Genomic DNA, 27,443 nt, shown 5'->3' on the forward strand with positions numbered 1-27,443 from the left:
CTCGTCCCTGCCTCCCTAACCTGTTCTTCCTCCCACCTATCCCCTCCTCCCACCTCAAGCCGCACCTCCATCTCCTACCGACCAACCTCATCCCGCCCCCTTGACCTGTCCGTCCTCCCTGGACTGACCTATCCCCTTCCTAACTCCCCACCTACACTCACCTTTCCTGGCCCCATCCCCGCCTCTTCGACCTGTTTGTTTCCTCTCCACCTATCCTCTCCTCTATCCCTCTTCTATCCGCCTCCCACTCTCTCCCTATTTATTTCAAAACCCCATTCCCCTCCCCCTTTTCTGATGAAGGGTCTAGGCCCGAAACGTCAGCCTCTCTGCTCCTATGATGCTGCTTGGCCTGCTGTGTTCATCCAGCCCTGCACCTTGTTGTCTCGGATTCTCCAGCATCTGCAGTTCCTACTATCCCCAAAATACAATATTTCCACATTAAAACTACGGTGGGGTCGCAGTTCGTGTGGTCAGAGATCAAGCTGATAGCTGCACTGTTTCTTGTCCCATTTTCATACGTCAGTGATTGGAAGTTTTTAAACTGAAAACAAGCTTCTCGAGTCTACACAGCAGGCCTGTGGAGAGAGAGAGAAGCTCCAACAGCTTGTATTTACATTGCATCTTGTAAAAAGTCCAAAGCTTCAAGGACCATTGCCAGATTAAAAATTGTCACTGGGCCATATGACAATGTTTTGCAATTAAAAACATAGATGACTCTGGCCAGGCAGCATCTGACGAGAAAGAAACAATGCAAATGTTTTGAGTCCAACGTGACTCTCTTTTGGAACTAAAGGGCGATGGAAATATTGATGAGTTTTATGTTATTGTAAATGGAGGGAAGGTCAGGAAGAAAAAATAGAAAATTTAGTCTCTCCTGCCTCTAAATAACAAAGGCAGAACAAAAAGCAAAAGGGAATGGTAATAGTTGTACTGAAGAAGCCAAACGTTGATCCAGAGTAAGTATTAATGGCAGCATGAAGGGGAGGTGGGAGCAGATTGATAAAGTCACTGGACTAGTAATTGAGACACCCAAAAACTAATGTTCTGGGGACAGACATACAGATCCCACCATGGTAGTTAGGAACATTTCAATTCAACCAAATGTTGTAATTTAAAAGCTAGGTCAATGGCAACTATATGGTCATTGTTTATTGCCATTAAAAAAAACGCCTGATTCACTAATTGTCCTTTAGGGAAGGAAATCTGTCATTCTTACATGCACTGGTCTCAATGTGACTCCAGACCTACAGCAGTGTAGTTGAATCTTAAATGCCTTCTGAAATGGCAAATAGCCTAGCAAGCCACTCCATTCAAGGGTCAGTTAGGGGCAGGAAATACATTCTGGCCCAGGCAATGACCCCACATCCGACAAAGTGAATTTAAAAAAGGACTTTTCTGTCCTTTCAGTAAAGCCTGAAAGCAGTAACATGAAAATAAGTTACAGGCTGGCACTTGACAAAAGGAAACAAATTAAAGTAGAAAACATATTATGATCTGAAGTTGAATATAATACTGAGTCCAGAAAGACTCAGAAGATGAGATGCTGTTCATCAAGCTGGTATTGAGCTTCTGTAGAATACTGAAGCAGGCCGAGGCAAGAAGTGTGATAATGTGCTGAAACAGCAAGTGACTGAAGTACAGTGTCATAGAGTCACAGGGATATACAGTATGGAAACACACCTTTCGGTCCAACTTGTCCACGCCGACCAGACATCCTATACAAATCTAGTCCCATTTTCCAGCATCAGTAATGCTTGTGAACTGAACAGAGGTGTTATACAAAACATTCACCCAGTCTGCACTTGATGTTGAACTGTACAGCAGACAGTCTGTGAGCAATGAATACAGCATACAAAATTGAAAGAAGTCCAAGCAAAGCACTGTTTCACCTGGAAGGAGTGTTTGGATCCTTGGACAGTGAGGAAAGAGGAGATGTGATTCCTTCTGTGATTATATGGGAAAAGGAGCTAGTAAGCCAGGTGACCAAAAATCTTTGTCAAAAAAGATAGATTTTAAAGGAGCGTCTAAAGGGGTAAACAGTTTCAAAGATTAGGAAGGGAGTTTCAGAAGTTAGAGTCTAGCCAGTTTACATTTGACCGTTGATGATGGGGTGAGAGAAATTGAGAATTATGCCAGCAGTTATCCCTCACCTAACAATACTAAAATAGATTGTCTGCCAATTATCTTGTTGTTCTTTGTGGGAGCTTACTGTGTACAATCTGACTGCTGTGTTTCCCTACGTTAGTAAAGTGACCACACTGTAAAAGATACTTGACTGGCTGTAAAATACTTTGAGAGATACATTTTTTGAAAAAAAGTCCTGTCCCAGGAGACCATAGATTCAAAGTGAATTTGGGGCATTGAAGACTGATAGATACTTGAGATATTAAGGGATATGGAGGAAACCAACAGGTTTCAAATCAAAAAGATAGAAATCACCATGGACAAGAAAATTGGAGTGTAGTCAATGGGTCAGTTCTGTTTCTGAGCTTCTGTGAAATAAAGTAACAAAATTAAATTTTGTTGGTTAACATTAGCTTTATAACTGAAAACAAAAACAATAGAGGCCAATGATCAATAGGCCAATGATCATCAATATCAATGATTAATATTCTGACCATTTATACTTTTGGGGATGCAATGGCCTAGTGGTATTATCGCTAGACTATTAATCCAAAGACCCAGGTAATGTTCTGGGGACCGGGGTTCAAATCCTGCCACAGCAGATGGTGGAATTTGAATTCAAATTTAAAAAAGTCTGGAATTAAGTTAGTAAGTTTGTCGATGACATGAAGGTTGGTGGAGTTGTGGATAGTGTGCAAGGCTATTGCGGGTTGCAACAGGACATTGACAGGATGCAGAGCTGGGCAAAGAAATGGCAGATGGAATTCAACCTGGAAAAGTGTGAAGTGATTCATTTTGGAAGGTCGAATTTGAATGCAGAATACAGGATTAATGGCAGGATTCTCAGCAATGTTGAGGAACAGAGGAATCTTGGGGTCCATGTCCGTTGATCCCTCAAAGTTGCTACCCAAGTTATTAAGAAGGCTTATGGTATGTTGGCTTTCATTGGCAGGGGGATTGAGTTGAAGAGCCACGAGGTTATGCTGCAGCTCTATAAAACTCTGGTTAGACCACACTTGGAATATTGTGTTCAGTTCTGGTCACCTCATTATAGGAAGGATGTGGAAGCTTTAGAGAGGGTGCAGAGGAGATTTACCAGGATGCTGCCTGGACTGGAGGGCAGGTCTTATGAGATAAGGTTGAGGGAGCTAGCGCTTTTCTCATTGGAGCAAAGAAGGATGAGAGGTGACTTGATAGAGGTGTACAAGATGATGAGAGGCGTAGAAAGAGTGGATAGCTAGAGACTTTTTTCCCAGGGTGGAAATGACTATTACGAGGTGGCATAATTTTAAGGTGATTGGAGGAAGGTATAGGGGAGATGTCAGAGGTAGGTTCTTTACACAGAGAGTGGTAGGTGCGTGGAACGTACTGCCAGTGGTGGTAGTAGAGTCAGATACATTAAGGACATTTAAGTGACTCTTGGATAGGCACATGGATGATAGTAAAATGAAAGGTATGCAGGTTAGTTTGATCTTAGAGTAGGATATTAGGTCGGCACAACATCGTGGGCTGAAGGGCCTGTACTGTACTGTTCTATGTTCTTAAGAATCTACTGGTGACCATGAAATCATTGTCGATTGTCGGAAAAACCCATCAGGAAGAAAATCTGCCAACCTCACCTGGTCTGGCCTATGTGCGACTCCAGATCCACAGCAATGTGGTTGACTCTCATGTGCCCTCCAAAATGGCCTAGCAAGCCATTCAATTTTACCAATCGCTACAAAGAAATGTGTCAAAGAAATGAAACCAGACTGATCACCTGGCATAGACCTGAAAAGACAACGGCAGAAACAGCCCTGTTGACCCTGCAAAGTCCTCCTTACTGACATCTGGGAGCGAGTGCCAAAATTGGAAAAGCTGTCTCACAGACTAGTCATGCAATAGCCTGACATAGCTGTACTCTCAGAATGATACCTCACAAACAATGGCCCAGACACCACCATCACAATCCCTGGATATGTCCTGTCCCACCACTAGGATAGACTCAACAGAGCTGGTGGCACAGTGGTATACAGTTGGGTGGGAGTTTCCCTGGCAGTCCTCAACATTGACTCTGGACCCAATGAAGTCTTGTGGCTTCAGGTTAAAAGTGGGCAAGGAAACCTGCTGATTACTGCATACTGCCCTTCCTCGACTGATGAATCGGTACTCCTCCATGTTGAACAAAACTTGGAGGAAGCATTGAGAATGGCAAAGGCACAAAATGTACTCTTGGGTGGGGCATTTCAATGTCCACCACCAAGAGTAGCTCGGCAGCAGTATTCCTGATCGAGCTGGTCAGTCCTAAAAGACAAAGTTGCTAGATTGGGTCTGCGGCAGGTGGTGAGGGAACCAATAAGAGGGAAAATATACTTGACCTCATCCTTACCAATCTGCCAGCTGAAGTTGTATCTGTCCATGACAGTATTGGTAAGAGTAACCATTGCACAGTCCTTGTGGAGACAAAGTCCCACTTTCACATTGAAAATAACTTCCATTGTGTTGTGTGAAACTCTCACCGTGCTCAATTGGACAGACTTCAAACAGATCTAGCAATGCAGTTTTGGGCATTCATGAGGCACTGTGGGCCATCAACAGTAGCAGAATTGTACTCCTGCACAATCTGTAACATCATGGCCTGGCATATCCCCCACTCAACCAATACCATCAGGCCAGGGGATCAACCCTGGTTCAATGGATGGTGCAGAAGGTCATGCCAGAAGCAGCACCAGGCATACTGAAAATGAGGTGTCAACCTGGTGAAGCCACCAAACAGGACTAATGCATGCCACACAGCATAAGCGGCAAGTGATAGGCCGAGCAAAGCAACTCCACACCATTGGATCAGATCTAAGCTCTGCAATCCTGCCACATCCAGTTGTGAATGGTGGTGGATGATTAAACAACTCACTGGAGTATGAGGCTTCACAAATATCCCCATCCTCAATGATGAAAGAGCCCGGCACATCAGTGCATAAGATAAGGCTGAAGCATTTGCAGCAATCTTCAGCCAGAAGTGCTGAGTGGATGATCCATCTCAGCTTCCTGCAGTCATCCCCAGCATTACAGATACCAGTCTTCAGCCAATTTGATTCACTCCACGTGATATCAAGGAACGGTTGGAGACATTGGATACTGCAAAGGCTATGGGCCCTGATAACATTCCAGCAACAGTATTGAAGACTTGAGCTCCAGAACTTGCCGCTCCCCCAGCCAAGCTGTTCCAGTACAGTTACAACTGGCATCTACCCAACAATGTGGAGAATTGCCCAAGTTTGTCCTGTATATAAAAAGCAGGACAAATCCAACCCGGTCAATTACCACCCTATCAGTAAAGTGATGGAAGGTGTCAGAACAGTGCTATCAAGCAGCACCTACTCAGCAATAATCTGCTCAGTGACGCCCAGTTTGGATTCTGCCAGGGCCTTTCAGCTCCTAACCTTACTACAGCCCTGGTCCAAACATGGACAAAAGAGCGGAGAGTGACAGCCCATGACATCAAGGCTGCATTCAACCGAGTGTGGCATCAAGGAGCCCTAGCAAAAGTGGAATCACTGGGTATCGGGGGCAAACTCTCCAGTGATTAGAGTCATACCTGTCACAGAGGAAGGTGGTCGTGTTTGTTGGAGATCAGTCATCTCGGCTCCAGGACATCTCTGCAGGAGATTGTCAGGGTAGTGTCCTAGGCCCAACCATCTTCAGCTGCTTCATCAATGACCTTCATTCTGTCCTAAGTTCAGAAGTGGGGATGTTCGCCAATGATTGCACAATGTTTGGCACCATTCATGATTCCTCAGATACTGAAGAGTCCATGTCCAAATGCAACAAGATCTGGACAACATCCAGGCTTGGGCTGACAAGTGGCAAGTAACATTCGCGCCACACAAATACCAGTCTGTGACCATCACCAATAAGAGATAATCTAACCACCGCTCCTTGACATTCAAGGTGTTGTCATCACTGAAATCCCACTATCAACATCCTGCGGGTTATTATTGACCAGAAACTCACTTCATAAACATAGTGGCTACAAGAGCAGTTCAGGGGTTAGAAATACGGCTGCGAGTACCACGCATCCTTGACTCCCCAAAGCCTGTCCACCATCTACAAGGGACAAGTCAGAAGTCTGTTGGAAAACTCCTCACTTGCCTGGATGGGTGCAGCTCCAACAACACTCGGGAAGCTTGACGCCATCCAGGGCAAAGCAGCCTGCTTGATTAGCACTACATCCACAAGCATCCACTCCCTCCACCACCGATGTTCAGTAGCAGCACCTTCGAAACCCATGACCACTTCCATCTAGAAGGACAAAAGCAGAAGATATGTGGGAACACCACCACTTTCAAGTTCCCTTCCAAGCCACTCACCATCCTGACTTGGAAATATATTGCCATTCCTTCACTGTTGCTGGGTAAATCCTGGAATTCCCTCCCTAATGGCATTGTGGGTCAACCCACAGCAGGTGGGCTGCAGCGGTTCAAGAAGGCAGCTCACCACCACCTTCTCAAGGGCAACTAGGAACAGGCAATAAATGCCCACATCCCACAAAATGAAAATTTTAACAAAGCATTTTTTTCAATAGAATCTTAACTTCTAATTCACTTGCCCTGCCATTTTAATCTTTGAGAATGTAGAAAAATAAGATGTTTTTTTTAAGAATTAAAATTTTTGCTTACCTTTTTAATTTTATTTTAATGAACCTGTTCAAAGATGTTATTGCACACCTCTGGAGCAGGTGAGACTTGAACCCAGGCCTCCTGGTCCAGAGATAGGAATCTACCACTGTGCTGCAAAGGCCCTAACTTTTCATCAGATATAATTCGTAGACCTGTTCAGTGATGCTGTTATACACCTCTGGAGCAGGTGGGATTTGAACCCAGGCTTATAGGCTCAGAGGTATAGACACTACCACTACACCACATGATCTACCTTTTTAGTAATTTTTTATATTATATATTCGAATCAACTTACTAAGAGTTGTTGTTACACACCTCTGGAGCAGGTGGGACTCGAACCCAGGTCTCATAGCTCAGAGGTACTGAACCTACCATTATGTCACCATCTCCCCTTAAAATAATGAAGGAAGGAGGTAGTTTTTTTAAAACAACCTGTTATGGACAATCTCTGCAATTGATTGAACTTGAACCCAAACCTTTTGGCTCAGATACAGGGATATTGCCGCCGTGCTACAGGCACCTTACATCTTTTAATACTGCTAATTCCTCACACCTGATGGTGCTTAATTTTTCTTACTGCTGGTAATTGCTTGCGATCAGATCACTTTCAGTTTATCCACTAGTACAGTTTCCTAAATTATTACGCTAATTGCTCACTTTTTTGTTCTCTTTTCTATCTCATGAATATTTTTGCATCAACTTGTTCAGAGATGCTGATACATACCTTTGAATCAGGTGGGACATGAACCCTTTTAGTGTGGTGGTAGTGTCCTTTCCTCTAAGCCAGAAGACCTGGGTTCAAGTTCTACCTGCTCCAGAGGTATGCAATAACATCTCTGAACAGGTTGATTAGAAAATATCTGCTTGTTATTGATAAGGGCTCTTGTGTTTGAGTGGTACTGTCTCTATAAGGCTGGATTCAAGTCCGACCTGCTTTTCTGAACAGGCTGATTAGAAAATATCTGAAAGCAGAAAGCGCAAGTGAAACTCAGCCAGTCTGGCAGCATCAGTGTAGAGAGAATCATATTTAACATTTTGAGTCCAATTTGACTCTTCTTTGGAACATGGCTTAATTTATGTAGACTGATAATGGCATTTCAGCTACCATGAATTGGTTATAATTGTTTTTATAAATTACCTTTTGTAAGCAGGGCTGGAGGATACGTTCAAGTGATGCTTATGGCCCTCGTCCTGATGAGTAAGTATTTATTCTCAAATTTAATTTATAACATAGTTATAATTATATCATAATTTATGATGGAAATTTTAACTTTTGTGCACAAAGCTTCTCGTCTTCAATTCCCTTTTACATGAGATGTTAAAACTGTCACATGTTGTTTTCCTCTTTCATCCTCTGAACAGTTGATAAGAAGTGGGGTGATCCAAAATTAGAGGGCATAGGTTTAAGGTGAAAGGGAAAAGATTTAAAAAGGACCCAAAGGGTAACTTTTTCATGAAGAGGAATGAGCTGCAGGATAAGTGGTGGAGGCCAGTACAATTGCAACATTTGAAGGGCATATGGATGGGTATATGACTAGGAAGGGTTTAGACGGATATGGTCCAAATGCTGGCAAATGGGACTAGGTTACATTGGGATGTCTATTCTGTTTGGCATGGACAAGTTTAACCGAAGGGTCTGTTATGTGCTGTATGACTCTCTGATGCTCTGGTATATATATAAAAAGACAAGTTTATCTGTTCATTAGTTGTTGGTGTCACACTTCCATTGGGTCATTCAGGCTTTTGAGACGGACTGATTGTTTTCGCTAAATTATTTCTGAGTTTTGTCATAGCTTTTGGCACTTGGGATATCTGCTCTGAATTTTTTAGCCATATTAAGCATTTACTTTCTCATGGATTCTTGTGTACTCTCACTTTCTCCAGCCATCTCTTTTCTTTCGTCCTTTCTCTGAAAACCAATGCCAAAGGGGTAAGTGTTAAAGTAAATGGGCTGAAACATATGCATTTAAAATTTTATTTCTGCAACTTGTAAGGTTTGTAGACCTGGCTGTCACTACACTACAATGTTTATGATATATAATAAGCCATCAATGTCACATGTGCGTATTTATATATTTTTTATATTAACACTGGCGCCGTTGGCAAAGCTAACATTTATTGGCCATAACTGCCTGACCCTTGACATAGTGGTTGGTCTTCATGTGGATTCCCTGCAGACTGTGTGGCGAAGGTGCTCACACAATCTTGTAGGGGCGAGGAGTTCTGGAATATTGACCCGGCGACAATGGGGATACTGTACATGTCTAAATTGGAATGGTACGTGACTTGGAAGGGAGCTAGGAGGATGTGGTGTTCCCATGCTGCCCTTGTGTTTCAATGTGATTGAAAACATTATTGAGAGAGCTATGATCAAAAAAGCCTTGGTGAATTATGCAGTGCAGCTGATGTGTATTGCACATTACAACCGCATTATGCTTGTGGTGGAGGGAGCAAAATATTTTTCAAGGTGCTGAAGGGGCTTCTGATTTGTACAGTAATTCCCTCAATTGAAAATGACAACAAGATTTTCTTAATTTCAGTGTACCTGCATTAGACTTGAGGAGACTTGGTGATTCAGATGGTGAGGTAAACTATGATTCATATTTTGAAAATGAATTTTTGAAATGCCATTGAGACTTTGCAACAGATTAGAATCTGGAAGTGAGACTCTGTTTGTTCTAAAAATTGCCCAAATAGGGATTGATTTTTTAAGCTGCAGTTCTAAATCCTAAATTCAGACTTCACTCGATGTTTACAGAAAGCTGCTTTCTGAACTATATATTTTCCTTTTTTTTGACTGCACAGTGGAGAAGTTTGAACACACTCAAAATGAAAATATATTACTTCTATGGGAATTATGCTGGAATAATCTTACTTTTTCGCTTTTCTTACACATTTCTGCAACATATTGTATTTTTCATAACCTGAATGTCATGGTTTGTACGGCTAATGCACGCTTTTCGACTGTTGCAATGCGAAAACAGGCCAGTGTGCACTGGTGTTTTAATCTGTAGGCAGCATGTAATCCGATTTCAGTATCCCACGGCCTTTTAATACTCCTGTTTATAAAAGAGAAAATAACTAACTTCAATCTGAAATCTCCATCAGCAGTGGTTTATAGCAGAGAATTCCACATTCTTTGTAAGTACGCTCCCATAAGGAAGTTCTATTACCATGAAGATGTAGTGGAGGTAATTAAAAGGTTTAAATGGAGCTGTATGAACTACTTGCCATTTAGTCCATATATCCCGCAAATTGCATTAGTACCAACTCTGCATGATAATTGCTGTTTGACCATGTAAATACTGAACCTCGTTGAGATTGCTCTTGATTAACACCTATATCAATTTATCCTTGCAGAATGATTTATCTTATACACCTGTTATGAAAGAACATCCTCGCTTAGCGTCTCCGGATTCTACCTCAACTGTTAGCTGGGGTACGCCCTTCCCAGCTCCTTTTCCCCATCGTCGCACCTATCATGAGGTTTGTTTATCATGGAACTGGCTGATTATTGATCAGAGAGTGCACATCCCAGGATTGTTTTTATTTTATCATGTTCTAGCTGTAATAGAATTATAGCAACATACAGCACCGTTATAATTCCAGTTAATGGTAGTACTATCAAGTCAAACTCCAGAGTAAAACGTGACTTATTCGATCATAAGTTTCATTTTGTAAATTATTTATTGTAGTAGTCAGTGGATATATCCATAAGAAGCTGCCAATGTACTTTTGAGGCAAGAAAATCACTTTTATTACATGTAAAAGTACAAACAGCCATCTATTTTACATTATATTAGAATTATTTGAAATGGTCTTATTACAACTATTTAGAACTGAAGATTGAACCCTTTTATCATGAACACCAACTTCACAGATACTCACCTCAACAGTGCATTGATGATGGAGTAATGTTTTGTAGAAATGGTGCCAATCATGTGAGCTGCTTTGTCCTGGATGGTGTCAAAGTTCTTGACTTTCTCAATATTCAGCTTGAACTAATCCCAGAACAGCCGGGGTTAAATTGGGGCTGAGTGTGGGTGATATCCTGTCCTTATACACTTCCACAGAGGAAGATCATGGAACTCAACATAATTGAAATCCAAAAAATCCTAAAGCTCCCACCCATTTATATAAAATAGTTGACAAGAGACAACAAATTAATGACAACACTTCTGCTTTTTCTAAAATAGGGTGAAAATTCATGGTTATATTCAGAGTTTTTTTTTGTGAAAATAGAGTAGTTGAACCTTGATTATAAAACCAGAAAATTGAATGAATAAGTGTTGAAACTCCATTTGTGATTTCCTTTTCTTTCACTGGCTGGTGAAATCACTCCATTGCATTCGGTGTGAAGTGATTATGCCAATGCACCATTAATCCAAAGGCTGGGACAAATGATTCACAGACATGAAATCAGATCCCATCACTGGTGCTTTTACTCAAATCTGGAGTAAAAAATTGTCCTAACAGTGACCATATAACTGCTGTTGATTATTATAAAAACCTATCTGGTTCACTAAAATCCTTTCAGGGAGGCAATTTACTGGTCTGGCTTGTATGTGACTTCAGACCCACAGCAATCTGGTCGACTCTGAACCACGCTCTTGGCAAATAAGAATAAAATGATGGCCTAGCCAGTGATGCTCACATTCCATGAATACATTAGAAACAAAATTAAATCGTTAAACCAATATGGAATAAAAAGCTGATATCTTTAATGGTGACCATGAAACTATGGGATGTCATTAAAAACTATTTGGTTCACTAATGTCCTTTGGATTAGATAACCACCATCCTTGCAATGGTCTACAGGTGTTTCCAGACCAACAATAGTATTGTTGGCTTTGATGAAAGGTCATTGGCCGGAAACATTAACTCTGATTCTCTCCACAGATGCTTTCCAAGATGTTTTCAAATTCTTAACTCAGATTTCCAGCATTGTGCAAAGCAATACTGTGCTTTTGTGTTGGTTAGCTCTGAACCTCCCTCTGAAATGATCGAGCTACAAGCCACTCAATTGTGGCAGAAACCGATATGATGGATTACAGTGATTCAAGCTCGCAGTTCACCACCATCTTTTCAAGTGTAGTTGGATTGGCAATAAATGTTGGATTGTCCAGCGATGTCCACATCCTGAAATGAATAATGAACAAAATAAATCATGTATATTTTCACAATCCCTCCCAAGTTTGCATGTCACAGAAATCAGTACAATTCTAGGACCTATTTGTTCGTTATGTTCTCTTATGTTTTGAATTGTAACATCTGACAGTCAATTTGCACATAGAAATCTCCAACAAACAGCAATATATTAAAAATATATAGATAATACATTTTTTTCTTAGTAATGTTGATTGAGAGAAAAATATTAGCTGGGAACTGGAGATTTACTCCCCTGCTCTTCTCCAAAATCATGTCAAGAATCTTTTGCATACACTTCTGGGGGTGAACAGGACTACTGTCTAAAGTTAACACGAGACTTCAGCCCTCAATGTACCAACTGTCACAGCAGCACTGGTGTTTTGCAAAGAGAAATACAAATTTATATTACCCTTTGTGCAGGAGCGGATTAACGATTCCTGATTTTAGTCCTGGCCTTCATTACTTCTGCATGGACATCTTTCTAAAAGGACTATTTTAACTGAACTGTTTGCATTCAGCCATGTCCAGTAGAAGAGTTGACTATACCCGAGAACCTGCCTGTACCTTCGGAGAGTTACAAGCTGAAATATCAACAGTACAAGGAGGAAATGAAGATGAAATACAAGGAACATACCCAACAAATAACCCAGTGGGGCACATCAAGCTCTTCAGGTCGACAGCCAACACCAGCTATTCTCCAGATGCAGGTACCTTGCCGGAGGAAATGGGGTAGTAGAAAAATTAACCTTTGACTTGGCACAAGTTTATGAAGCTACATCTTCCTGTAGTGAGGAGCTAGAAACTATGGATGAGATTCGGGGCTTCATGTAGAGAAATCACCCAGAATCAGTTGACATGTTAAAGAACATTCGTATGTTAACCTACCTCTCAAGAAGAATGTAGTAAAACAAAGTGGAAGTTATGCAACTATATCGGCTAATGCCTTGGTTACATATTGTGGGGGACCGTTGTCAGCTCTGGACATTGCAACTCAGGAAGCGTACATTGGTCTTGGGTGCAGTAACAATCCATCACAATGACACTGGGGTCAAAAGTGCTCAATTGTGAACATAGATTACACAGTCTAGGCTTGCAATCCACCTGAGTATAGAAGATTGAGTTGTCATCTGATTGAGGTGATTAAGATGATTAAAGCAATTGATTGTTTGGATAGAAAGAAGCTGTTTCCTCAAGTGGGTGAGCCCAATACAAGGAGACAACCTTAAAATTAAACACTTGACGGGTGACGTCAGGCAGCATTCTTTCACACACAGGGTAGTGGAAGTCTGTAAAATGTGATTGAGACTGTGAATTCATCGATAATTTCAAAACTGTGATTGATTATTTTTTGTTGGCTGGTTAAAGGACATGGAACCAAGGTGGATAAGTGGAGTTGAGATGCAGATCAGCAATTAGCCTTAAAAGATTAATACAATTTTTGTATAGTTTCACTGACTGAAATTTATATATTAGCACAATAGTAGGGTTCCCTACCTCTGGACCAGAAGGCCTGAGTTCAAGTTCCACCGGCTCCAGATTTGTGTCATAACATGCCTGAACAGGTTGATTAAAAATATTTATGATAGTCTGTTTGTAAGAGCAAGTGACTTTGTGTTTTCTGTGTCTGTCTGCTTGTCAGTTTCTTTTGTAACTACGACTTACGTTAAACATAGCTTGGATCTCTTAGGAAATATCTACATCTCTTATCAAGAGTAATGTAGTTTTTGAGTCTCATGTTACCGTAACTTGAATCTTAGTATGTCATAAATTATTACTTGTTACTCAAGCATATGCCTTTTCTATCAAAGACATATTGGTGCATAGTCCTTTATCACTTTAATAGACTTGTAGGCTAGTATTACAAGAAGGATGTTGGTGGCAGGAAACGTATGGAAAGTAGATTCCTAGCAAAACCAGGTGCCACCTGCAGGCATCTCTTACAACAATGATATTGTCAGACTGCCAAGAGAAGCTTGATTGAGGCTCAGTGCCTCCTATTGAGTTGATGAATTGTTGTTACATTCTTTTATTTTTTGAATTTCTGCAAATGGCAAAAGGAATCTCCAGTTGGCCACGTGGCTCCTGAAAGCCTGACTTCTCTTGATGAGAAAGCAGCCCTACAGCAATGTTACACCAGCAAGCCATTTTCCATGGGGCAAAGTATGAGGAAGTTGGAAGCAGTGAGTTGGTGCTATTTTACTTTTTTTCCTAATATAAAACAAGGTTTTTCTTTTCTAATTCTTTAGATCTCCATTGCATTTGCCAGCCAGAAAAGCAAACACACGGCCAGTTCTCAGACCTTTGCTGTTTTCCTGTGAGCGCACTGCAATGTGTCTTTTACTCCCTCCAAATTTTCTTTAAATTTTTCATGGAACATTTATACTCAACAAAGCTTTTATTATCGAGAGTGAAAGTATTATTTGTTTCCTTCTCTTGCTGTCATTTTAATTAAGTTATAAGCCATTGGTACATTTTTCTCCTCAGGATGTTCAAGAGGATTTTGCAACCAATGAAATATTTCTGCGTCACTAACCTCCAGACATAAGGTGTCTCAAATAGCAATGAGGTTACTGACCAGTTCATCTTGTGTAGTGGCTTAGGTTGACAGGAACAAATTAGATAGCTTTCCTGCACTTTGGACAAGTTCATGGGATGCTTGCTTTCATCCCAACAGGGAGATGGACTTTCATTTAATTGCCTTGTGTAGAAAACAGCACCTTCAACATCGCCTTGGTCAGTTCTCCCTTAGCACTGCTCTGAAGTATGATTTTTATATACTCCAGCATCTGGACAGGTGTTGAATGTCTAACTAAGCACCTTTTTAACTTAGTAGAGTCATATAGCACAGAAACAGATTGTTCAGCCCACTATGTCTATACTGACCAACAAACACCAAACTATACTAAAACCCATTTACTTACACTTGGTCCATAGCCTACTGTGCCCTGGCATTTTAAGTACTCCTCCAAGGTAGACAAACAGGATACTGGAAGATCACAGCAAGCCAGGCAGCATCTGGAGGAAAGGAGAAGACCCTTCTTCAGGACTGGATGTGGGGATAGGGGGAGCTGCAGATAAAGAGGGGTGGGGATGGGGCTCGGGGTGGGGTGGGAGTGTGTTAGCAGAATGGTGGTGATAGGTGGACACTGGTAGTAAGTACTCATCCAGATCCTCCCTAAATGTTGCGAGAGTACTTGCCTCCAACACCCTCTCAGACAGTGTGTTCCATATATCTAACTCCCTCTGGGTGAAAAAAAAGTTTCCTTAGATTTCCTCGAAACCATTTGTTCCTAACATTTAAACTAACGCCCTCTGATCTTAGACACATCTGCCATGGGGAAGAGATTCTCATGACCTACAGTCTATGGCCTGTCATAATTTTGTATATCTTAATCAGATCCCCTTGCAGCCTCCTCTGCCCCAAGGCAAACAAATCCAGCCTATCTAGTCTTTCCTCATAACTGAGACTTCTCATCCTGGTGAATCTCCTCTATGCCCTCTCCAGTGCAATCACATCCTTCCGATAGTGTGGTGACCAGAACTGCACAGCGTTCCATCTGTGGCCTAGTGAAGGTTTTATAAATAAGACTTAAAATAAAATTTCCTTTTCCTTTATTCTCTGTCCCAGTTCGTGAAGGCAAGCATCCTGCATGCCTCCTTCACCATCCTGTCTATGTGTGCTGACACCTTCAGGGATCTATGGACTTATACACTAATATCCCTTTGTTCTTCAGTCCTCCATAGGGATATGCCACTCAGTGTATATATCCTCCCCGTATTAGACGTCCCAAAGTACATAGTTGAAATGCATACATTAAACTGAGGTCTCCACTTCCCTGTCAGTTAACTGTGAAAGATCCTGAGGCAGTTTTAATCAGGAGCAAGTGAACATTCCAGGTATCCTAACCAATATTTATGCCTAAACTGACATAATTGAAAACGGATTATCCAGTCATTACCACATTGCTGTTTATTTAATTACCCTTGCGGTGCTGTGGTGGTGTCCCTACCCTGAACTAGGAGGCCCAGGTTCAAGCCCCATTTGCTCCAAAGGTCTGTAATAACAACCGTGAACAGGTTGATTAGAGGACAGTCACATTGCTGTTTATTTGAGAGCACTTGTGGTGCAATGGTAGTGTCCCTATCTCTAAGCCAGGAGACCCAGGTTCAAGTCTTACATTGCCCAATAGGTAAGTAATAACCTCTCTGAACAAGTTGATTAGCATTACTGTTTGTGGGACTTTGCTGTGAACAACTTGGCTTCTGCAGTTTTGATATTACAACAATGCCTGATTATAGAAGTAATTAATTAGCTTGCAGAAGTGCATCCTGAGGTGGTGACTGGCACTATGTATATAAGTGCAAGTTTGTTCTTGCTGTGAACCTATGGTCTGTGAACAGCAGAAGTTGGTAAATTTTGTGCAAAGTTCTTGGTTAATTGGCATGGGGATTCATAGTTTAGATTTTTAGAATACAAAGTGCAGGACTCAACATTCGGGCTCTTAGGTTAGAAGAGGTGCAGTTAAAATCACTACCCAATTTAAAATGATTCTAATTTTGTATGTAGGACGACCTTGCTGCAGAGAAGAGAAAACAGGCAGTAGTAGAACAAGTGTTGGTGGATCAGCTTTCCAGGTAAGAAAAAGTCCACCTTGCTCTAAGAAAGACCTGGAAAGAATGTTTTTGAGATAGCATTGCTTCAACTAATAATTCTTTTCAGGTTTTGCTTTGTGCTTTATCTACCTTCCGTTACTGTGAAGGGATGTTAATTCTGTTGCAGTTCAATTTAATCCTTTTAAATGTTTGTAGTAATACTAGTGTGGGTACTTGTGAAAGATAAGTTGAAGTGGCTTTATAATGTGTACAAACACTCTAGAGTTTAAGATGGGTAACACTTGCTCCTGTATATGCAGATACGTATTTCACATTACGTTGGAGCGGTAACGCCAATGTGGTTAGCATTAATTTTTAAAAAATTATTTATTCATGGGATGTGGGTCTCATTGGCAGGGGCAGCATTTATTGGCCATTTCTAAGTGTCCTCGAGAAGATGGTTATTTTTGAGTAGAAATGAATGGTTTGCTAAACTGCTTCATTGCTGTGAGTCTGGAAGTCCAGGTAAGCCAGACTGGGCAAGGATGGCGGATCTCCTGCCCTAAGTCAAGGATTGTAATGAAGCAAAAGGATTTTTGCAACAATCTGGGACTATCTTTTCAGTCCAAATTTGTTTAATTAACATAATTTAAATTCCACAGCTGCTCTGGTAGAATTTGTATTCTTAACTCTTAAATATTTATCCAAGTCTCTGGATTACTGCTTCATAACATAATCATAGCACGTAGAATCCTACAGTGTGGGAACAGGCCATTCGGCCCAACAACTGCACACCAATCCTCCAAAGAGCATCCCACCCAGACCCATCCCCCAACCTTTTCCCTGTAATCCTACATTTCCCATGGCTAACACACCTAGCCTACACATTCCTGAACGCTATGGGTAATTTAGCATGGCGAATCCACCTAACCTGCACATCTTTGGACTGTGGGAGGAAACCGGAGCACTCAGCGGAAACCCATGCAGACACAGGGAGAATGTGCAAACTCCACACAGACAGTCACCCGAGGTTAGAATTGAGCCCAGGTCCCTGGTGCTGTGAGGCAGCAGTGCTAAGCACTGAGCTACCGTGCCACCCATAATCATTCCACTGCTGTAGTTGTATAGAAATATGTGGTTAATATATCTCTCAAATCACTATGCAATGCTTTTAACTTATTCAAACATCCTAAAGTGCTCTTTGAGCATAATCAGACTAAAATTGATATTGAACTATATAATCTTAAGAAACGTAAAAGCTGGACCGAAAAGCATTTTAGCTTCTTAAAGAAGGATTTACAAGAATGGTTCCAACCGTGAAGGATTTCAATCACATGGATAGATTGGAAAAGTTGAGGTTGTACTTCCTTGGGGAAAAGAAGGTTGAGAGGTGATTTAATAGAAGTGCTCAGAATCATGAGGGGTTTGGTAATGTGGACGGAGATATATTGTTCCCATTGGTCGAAGGGTCAAGAACCAGAGAGGACAGATTTAAAGTGACTGGCAAAAGAACCAAAGGCAACGTGGGAAAAATGTTTTGAGCAGCCAGTGGTTAGCATCCGGAATACACTGGCTGAGGATAGTGAAGGCAGGCACAATTGTGGTATCCAGAAGGGAGTTGGATAAGCAGGGCTACAGGTGGAATCTTGGATTGAGGGACGCAGCGTGTACGTGATGGACTGAATGGTCTCCTTCTGTGTATTCTGTAATTCTGATCCATAAATGGAAAAAGACCGAGGCTTAGGAAAGAAACTTAAATGCTTGAGATCTAGATAACCGAAGACACAGCATCCGATGGTTTGGTGAAGGAGGTGTGGTTAGAAAAGATACCAGATTGGGGAGCGTTTTTGGTAAAATTCTACTCCTCCTATAAATAGTTAGAAAATAAACTTTCACAGGTACAAAGAGGATCAGAAATACTATGAAAGTTACAATCCTGAAAAACCTGTAAGGTTTGGTGGAGGGAGGAGAGGAGTTGCAGTGGTGGAGATTACACCCAGAATCTTAATCAATTCTGAAATCCATTTCAACAGACTGTTAGACCATCTTTATTATTGCACTCCAGATGTCAGTTGAAAGTCACCTGTTTGTGATCCATATATGGTGTAATCTGGAAAGTGTGGTGACTCTTGTAAGTAATTAAGAAAAAAAGCAAGAATTCAAAGCTTCTTTTGCTTCGGGAATTTTAAGTAAAGTTTGAGATCTAAGATATTAAGCATTACTTGTCTGCAAATTGTAGTTGTTGGTGGTATTCTCTGTAGTGTTTATTTGGCTGTTGCCCTGTATAATATGGTGGTATTTGTAGGAATGATCACTGCACAGTCAATGTGGGGGCAAAGTCCCTCCACATTGAGGATATCCACTATCATGTTGTATGGCAGGACCAGTGTGAAGTGGGTGTTTTAGACTTAAAAGTGGATCTAGCATCTTAAAACTGGGTGTGCATGAGGTGCTGTGGGCCACTACTAGCAGCAGACAAATTGAATTCAACAACAATCTGTAAAATCATGGCCTGGAATATCCCCCACTCTACCATTGTCATCAAATCTGGTGCAATGAAGGATGCAGGAGGGCATGTCAGGACCAGCACGATGTATCAGCTTGGTGAAACTACAACACAGGACTACTTGCATGCCAGATGACAGAAGCAGCAAATGATAGATAGGCTAAGTGATTCCACAACCAGTAGATCAGATCTATGCTCTACAGTCCCACCACATCTTGTCATGAGTGGTGGTGGATAATTAAACTACTGACAAGTTGTTATACACATATATCTCCATTCTCAGTGATGGGAGAGCTCAGCATGTCAGTGCAAAAGATGAGGCTGAAACATTTGCATCCATCTTCAGTCAGAAGTGCTGAGTGGATGACCTACCCTGGCCTCCACTAAATGTCCCCAGCAACACAAATGCCAGTCTTCAGCAAATTTGACTTACTCCATGTCTAGAAATAGCTGAAGACATTCGATGCTTCAAAGGCCATGGTCTCTGATAACATTACGGCAATAATACAGAAAGCTTAGAGTCATAGAGTTGTACAGCATCCAACGTTTCCATACTGATCGGATATCCTAAAGTGACCTAGTCCCATTTGCCAGCATTTGGCCCATATCCCTCTAAACCCTTCCTATTCCTGTACCCATCCAGATGCCTTTTAAATGTTGTAATTGTACCAGCCTCCACCATTTCCTCTGGCAGCTCATTCCATACACACACCACCGTCTACTTGAAAAAGTTGCCTCTCAGGTCCCTTTTAAATCTTCCCCTTTCACCTTAAAGCTATGCAGTCTAGTTTTGTGTTTCAGAAAATGTCTTGTCCCTAACCAAGTTGTTACTGCACACCTTTGGCACTGATATGTGTACAGTAGTGTGGAAAATTGCCAGATCTATGTCCTGTGTACAAAATGCAGGACAAATTCAACCCAGCACAAAGTAATATGGTTGAGGTTGTTGGAGTCCAAACACCTCACCTCTAGATATCACTGCAGGAGTTCCTCAGGGTAGTGCCCTAGGCCCAATCATCTTCAGCTGCTTCATCAGTGACCTTCCCTCCATCACAAAGTCAGATGTGGTGATGTTTGCTGATTACACATGTTAGGCCAGTCAATGATGCCTATCCCCACATCCTGTAACCAAATAAAATATTTTGAAAATTATTATTTTTGAAAGCTTTTTAATCCTTCACAATATCATTTGGATAGTTTGTCTGCAAAACAATAAGCCACCTTTTATCCTTTCTTTTAATTTTCCTCTAAATTTCTTAGTTTTTCTCACCCTCACTCCCTTCTTTCCATTTTGATCCATCAACTTAACTAACCTTGTGGTCACCCCATGCAATCTTCGCTTTCCTGGTTTACTTAATTTCATAAATGGTCATAAGTGATTCTTCAATGTTTCTCTACATTATAGCCACAATTTTAATAAAAACTATGGATGAATTATCAGGCCACTGTAACATGTGAGTATTTCCTTTCAATAAAGGGCAGTCATCAGTGACCCTGGACAAGATGTAGGCACCACCGATCTGAGTCAGCAGCAAACTATTCTTCCTGGTCTTGGCTCTGCACCCCTGCGCTTTAAAAGTAGAAAATTACATCAAACGAGGTATGTGTTTGTGGAATATTTTAAGACTGAATTGAATTATTTATATATGCCAATTGTGAATGTCATGCATGGCTCAGTGGTAGCACTCCCATCTCTCAGTCAGGAGGTGTGAGGTCAAGTCCCACGCTAGGGATTTGAGCACGTAATCTAGACTCACACATTGTGCTATGCTGAGGGAATTCTACAGTGAGGTACTGTCTTTTGTAGATGTTAAACCAGAGTCTCCATGAAAACTTCTCAGATGGACATTAAAATATCCTATGATAGTACTTTCCACAACAAGCAAATCAAACAGATCGGCTGGTCATTATCACATTGCTGTTTGTGGGATCTTGCTGTGTGCAAATGATTTCCTTCATTACAATGGCGGCTATGCTCAAAAACAGAAGTGTTTAATTGACTATTAGGTTTTTTGGTACCTTCTGAGATTGTCCAAGACAAGTCCAACAGGAACGTTGTCAAAACAAAATTTGACAGGAAGCCATTTAAGGAGATATTAGGACACAGCTCAGACAGAGATAGGTTTTATGAAATGTCTTGAAAGAGGTCATAGAGATATACAGCACGGAAACAGACCCTTTGGTCCAACTTGTCCATGCCAACCAGATATCCTAAATAAATCTAGTCCCATTTGCCAGCGTTTAGCTTATATCCTTCTAAACCATTCCTATTCACATACCTCTCTAGATGTCTTTTAACTGTTGTAATTGTACCAGCCTCCACAACTTCCTCTGGCAACTTATTCCATACATGCACCACCCTCTGTGTGAAAAGGTTGCCCCTTGGGTCCCTTTTAAATCTTTCCCCTCTCACCTTAAACCTATGCCCTCTAGTTTTGGACTCCCCTACCCTCGGGAAAAGACCTTGGTTTTTCACCCTATCCATGCCCGTTATGATTTTATAAACCTTTGTGAGGTCACCCCTCAGTCTCCGACACTCCAGGGAAAATAGCCTCAGACCAGTCAGCCTCTCCTTATTGCTTAAACCGTCCAGCCCTGGCAACATCCTTGTAGATCTTTTCTGAACCCTTTCACATTTCACAATATCTTTCCATTAGCAGGGAGACCAGAACTGCATGTAGTATTCCAATAGTGGCCTGACCAATGTCCTGTACAGCTGCAACATGACATCCTAACTCTTATACTCAATGCACAGACCAATAAAGGCAAGCATACCAAACACCTTCTTCACTATCCTATCTAACTGCGACTCAACTTTCAAGGAACAATGAACCGGCACTCCAAGGTCCCTTTGTTCAGCAACATGCCCCAGGACCTTACCATTAAATGTATAAGACCTGCCCTGATGTGCCTTTCAGGTGCAGCACCTCACATTTATGTGAATTAAACTCCATCTGCCACTTGTTCTTGATTAATCCCTGCCTCTCCAGATGCAAATTAATCTGTCCCTCAGAATTGCTTCCAATAGTTTCTCCACCACTGAATTTGACTAACCGGCCTGTAGTTTTTTGCTTTATCCCTTCATCCCTTCCTGAATAATGGTACCACATTTGCTGCCTGGTGAAAGAAGTAAACATGTAGAAAGATTTAGAAAATTCTAGTGTTTAGGGCTCAGGTGGCTGAAGATCTGGCCACTCTGAAGTAATGATATCTGGGAATGCTCAAGAGGGCAGAGCTGTTGGAATGACGAGGTCTCTTAAAACTCTCTCAAATGTGGATTGATAGTGACACCACTTCATGATTGTGAGATAATGCTACAGCATGTAAGTCACGGGAACAGCCTGAATTCCATCATTGCTTGCATTCTCATTTAGACAGTAGAATTTCTAGCTCAACCCCTCAGTTAGCAGTGATGCTAACTCCAGGGGAGATGTGAGGAATGCAGAGTACCCTGTGGCCATTTTCAGGAAAAAAAATAGAATCATGTTCCCCAAAATGGCAATTAAGGTTATTGTACAAGAGTGTAATTAGAAATGATGCATCACTAACTAACTTCTCCCTCTGCTCCATATGATCTCAGTACACTCAGAAACATGGGGTTTCCAAAAACTGGAAAAGAACTGCTATATATTGGACTGGTCCCAAAGGTCAAAAGATGATTTCTCCCTGTTCCTCTTTATAAATAACACTCAACTTTGGTTTGCTTATACAAATTAAAATTGGCAAATTTCCTTCCCTAAAGGACATGTGTGAACCAGGTGGGATTTTTACAACAACCTGTAATAATCACTGTTAGATTAGTTTTTAATTCCAGATTTTAATGAATTAAAATTTCACCATCTGCAATGGTGAGCCCATGCTCCCAGAACAACATCCTGGAGTTCTGGATTGCTAGTCCAGTGACATTACCACTACACTACTACCACCACTTCCATCTCCTCCTCATGTACTTATCCAGGTTCCCATAATTATATCCAAGTTATCTGCCTCAGTTACTACCTGTGGTAATGAGTCCCATATTGTATCCGCTCTCTTGAGCAAAGAGATTTCTCCTGAATCCACCATTGGATTTATCTTTGATATTTATTGCCTCAATAGGGTAAAAACAAGTTCAACATTGACAGAAAATGTGCTGTCAAACAAGCTGCACTTTGATGCCCGGATTATTTCAAGGTATATTATCTTATCAAATTCAAGTGTTTTTTAAGTGTGTGTGTGTGTCCCCAATATCAATGTATTGTATGTGCTGGTATTTTCAAAGAATGTGAACACCAATTTAAGCAAGAGTTGGATGCTATTTTGGGAGTATTGGATAAATAAATTAGGTTGACCAGAATAGCCTCCCTCATCATGAAGGAAGGGAATGGATTAGATAGAAACTGTTTTGAGTAATTGGGGAGACTAGAATGAGATTCAGGTGGAAGATGTTTGGGACAAAAAGCATAAGAAATGTTTTACCTAAAGAGAAACTGAGCTAATGTTTCTGAGTTGAATGTAACTCTTCTTCATAAATTGTCTAGAGTCTACAGAAGGATGTAGACAGGTTAGAAAGGTTAAATGAGGGGGGATAGTGTCTTGGTATAAAATATAATGTGGGAAAATGTGAGGTTATGCACTTTGGTAGGATAGGTAGAAGAGCTGGATGTTATTTTAATGGGGAAACTGCAAAAAAGCTCTGAAACAGATAAATTTGGGGTTCTAGTACATGAATCACAAAAAGTTAACATCCAAGTTCAGTGGTTAATAGGAAAGGCAAATAGATTGTTGGTCTTTATTTCAAAGGCAATGGAGTCTGAAATGGGAGAGATACTAAACAAATATTTTGCACAGTTTCTCTTTGGATAAGACATTTCTTGTGCTCTCTTTCCCAAACATCTTTCATTTGACTCTCATTCTAGTCTCCTCAATTACTGGAAACAGTTTCTACATAACATGTTTCCTTCCTTCATGATGAGTATTTACTGTAGAGAAAGACATGGAGGCTAGGGAACTTAGGGAAATAAATATCAATGTCTTGAAAACAGTCTACATTACAGAAGAGGACGTGCTTGAAGTCTTAAAACACATAAAGGTGGATGTATCTCTGGGACCTAATCAAGTGTATCTGAGGATGTTTTGGGAAACGAGGGAAGAAATTGCAGAGCTACTAGCAGAGATGGTTCTATCATCTACAGTCATGGGTGAGCTGCTGGAGGACTGGAGGGTGGCCAATGTTGTGCCTTTATTTAAGAAAGGCTGTAAGGAGAAGCCTGGAACTATAGGCCAGTGAGTCTGATATCAGTGATGGGTGAGTTCTTGGAGAGGATTCTAAGAGATAGGATTTATGTACATTTGGAGAAGCAAGGACTGTTTAAGAAAAGTCAGCAAGGCTTTGAGCATGGAAATTGTGTCTCACAAAGTTGATTGAATTTTTTTGAGGATGTGACCAAAAAGCTAGATGAGGGCAGAGCAGTAGATGTTGTCTACATGGACTTTAGTAAAGCCTTTGACAAGGTTCTGCATGGTAGACTGGTTAGTCAAGTTAGATCACATGGAATTCAGGGAGAGGTTGCCAATTGGATACAGAATTAGCTTGACGGTAGGAGACAGAGGGTGCTGGTGGATGGTTGTTTTGCAGACTGGAGCCCTGTGACCAGTGGTGTTCCGCAGGGATCAGTGCTAGGTTTACTATTGTTTGTTACTTATATAAACAATTTGGATGAGAATTTAGGAGGTATGGTTAGTAGGTTTGCGGATGACACCAAAATTGGTGGAATAGTTAACAGTGAAGAAGGTTATCTAAGGTTACAAAAGGATCTTGATCAATTCGGCCAATGGGCTGAGGAGTGGCAGATGGAGTTTGATTTGAATAAATGTCAGGTATTACATTTAGATAAAATGAACAAGGGCAGGATTTATACAGTTAATGTTAGGGCCCTGGGTGGTGTCAAACAGCGAGAACTAGAGGTTGAGGGACATAGTTCTTTGAAATTTGTGTCACAGGTAGACAGGGTGGTTAAGAAGGCATTTAACACATTCACCTTCATTGCTTAGACCATTGAGTATAGGAGTTGGGACGTCATGTTGAGGTTGTATAGGACTTTGGTGAGGCCACTTTTGGAATAGTGTGTACAGTTCTGGTCACCCTGCTATAGGAAGGATATTATTAAATTGGAGAGGGCTCAGAAAAGATTTACCAGCAAGTTGCCAGGACTGGAGGGTTTGCATTATAAGGAGAGGCTGGATAGGCTGGGACTATTTTCACTGGAGCCTAGGAGGTTGATGGGTGACCTTTATAGAGGTTTACAAGATCATCAGGAGCATAGATAAGGTGAATAGCAAAGGTCATTTTCCTAGGGAAGGGGGGGTTCAAAACTAGAAGGCGTAGGTCTAAGTTGAAACGGGAAACATTTCAAGCAGAGGGTGGTGTGTGAATGGAACGAGCTGCCAGAGCAAGTGGTGGAGATGGGTACTATTACAACATTTAAAAGGCATTTGGATGGGTATTTGAATAGGAAGGGTTTAGAGGGATATGAGCCAAATGCTGATAAATGGGACTAGGTCAGATTGGGTATCTGGTTGGCATGGATGAATTGGATTGAAGGGTCTATTTCTGTGCTGTATCTGTATCTGACTAATATCTGGAATGAGCAGATTGTCTTATGAGGGTAGGCTAGACAGGCTTAGCCTGTATCCTCTGCCGTTTAGAAGAGTCACAGTTAACTTAATTGAAACATATAAGATCCTGAGGGAACTTAACTGGGTAAATGTAAAAGCAAAGTGTTTTCTCTTGTGGGAGAATCTAGAACTAAGGGCCATAGTTCAAGTATAAGAGGGGACCCATTTAACACAGCTGAGGAGATTTGTTTTGTGTGAGTTGAGAGTCTTTGGAATCCCCTTCCTCAAAAGGGAACGAATGTAGAATCCTTATAAAATTTAAGGCATGTGTAGATAGATTCTTGCATTGCCAAAGGGGATGAAAGATTATTGGAGGTATTCAGGAAAGTAGACTTGGGGTGAAAATGAGATCAACCATGATCAGATTGAATGACAGAGCAGGCTTGAAGGACCAAATGGCATATTCTTGTTCGATGTTCGAATACTCATTGCATGGTTGAAGAACCTGCCTACTTTGTATGCGCTCTTTCTTTAAACAGGAATGGACGGGATGCGTGCAGAGAACTAATTGGTTTCTTCTTTGCATTTGACAAGTCTGTTACAGTATATGAACATCGTCACTTTGGGAAAAACAGGTATGTCTCCTCCTAGCAGACACAGTAAATAAACATTTAGAGCCACAATTATACTGAATAATCAACTCCTCCTATTTCTCATGTTCTTAACTCAGATTGGATGTTGCACTAGTGTGTCTGATCTGTATTGTTGGTGATCCAGTTCAGTCTGTTTGGGGATGCATCTGGTTTGTTTTTCTCCTTTTGGCCTATGCGATTTACATGTTCATCCAAGACAAATATCTGAGATTGCATTTTAGAAAAAATTCTGAAGTTGCACATCAATCAAATATCTTGCTACAATTGATAGAGTAGGCATGATTGTTGTGATTCAAACTTTTCTGGAAAAACAGTTTATATTTTGTATACAATTTAGCACCTTTCACAACCTTAGGATGTCCCAAAACACTTCATAGCCAATTAAGTAATTTTGAAGTGCATGCATTGTTTTTGGGGAGCCCTGGCAACAATTTCTAACATCTGTATTAATGATTGACATTCAGTAATAAATGATGGCCAAGAGACTGAGAGACCCCCCTGCTCTTCAAAGTTGTGATTTGTGCTCTTTTACAATCACTTCAGGCAGCAGACAGGCTGTTGGCTTAACATCTCGTCTGAAACTTGGCACATTTGACAGTGCTCCCCACACACTGTGCTGCACTGCAGTCTCAGCCCATATTTTCTCTTGGATTCCTTGGAAGAACACTCTAAGCAGATTCAGACTCTGAAAACAGCATAAAAAATGAAAGAACTGTGGATGCTGTAAATCAGGAACAAAAACAAAGTCGCTCGAAAAACTCAGCAGATCAGGCAACATCTGTGAAGGGAAAAACTGAGTTAAAGTTTTGGGTCCGGTGACCCTTCCTCAAAACTTCTGAGGAGATCTTCTAAGGCAGGGTCACCAGACCCGAAACGTTAACTCTGTTTTTTCCCTCACAGATGCTGCCCGACCTGCTGAGCTTTTCCAGCAACTCTGAGAACAGCATGCCTGCACTGAGCCAGAGTTGATTCAAGTGTTTTTTTTCCAATGCTGAACACAAAAGACAGCTGCAAGAGACTGAACCACACCTATCTGGAGAAACCATGCTGAATGCTCAAAATAATCTGTGATAATGTGCCCTGGGCAAACAATTCACCTTTCATTTGTCTTTGGATAATGAGGTCGATCTTCACAATTTACGGCGATCTTCACTATTTAGGCCTATC

At 41.2% G+C, this 27,443-nt stretch overlaps 1 protein-coding gene across 1 annotated transcript in view; it reads left to right on the forward strand.

Moving 5' to 3' along the window:
* Positions 1 to 27,443, forward strand: part of caps2 (calcyphosine 2) — a 42,796-nt gene that overhangs the window by 771 nt on the left and 14,582 nt on the right. Inside the window, exons 3-11 of the mRNA XM_020513634.2 lie at positions 7,931 to 7,977; positions 9,320 to 9,365; positions 10,140 to 10,265; positions 12,446 to 12,634; positions 13,985 to 14,107; positions 16,495 to 16,562; positions 20,504 to 20,626; positions 23,125 to 23,199; positions 26,163 to 26,258. Of these exons, the coding sequence (XP_020369223.1) occupies positions 7,931 to 7,977; positions 9,320 to 9,365; positions 10,140 to 10,265; positions 12,446 to 12,634; positions 13,985 to 14,107; positions 16,495 to 16,562; positions 20,504 to 20,626; positions 23,125 to 23,199; positions 26,163 to 26,258 (893 nt within the window). The remainder of the gene's footprint in view (positions 1 to 7,930; positions 7,978 to 9,319; positions 9,366 to 10,139; positions 10,266 to 12,445; positions 12,635 to 13,984; positions 14,108 to 16,494; positions 16,563 to 20,503; positions 20,627 to 23,124; positions 23,200 to 26,162; positions 26,259 to 27,443) is intronic.

Source organism: Rhincodon typus, chromosome 18 (genome assembly GCF_021869965.1).
Source record: "Rhincodon typus isolate 14 chromosome 18, sRhiTyp1.1, whole genome shotgun sequence".
NCBI lineage: Eukaryota > Metazoa > Chordata > Chondrichthyes > Orectolobiformes > Rhincodontidae > Rhincodon > Rhincodon typus.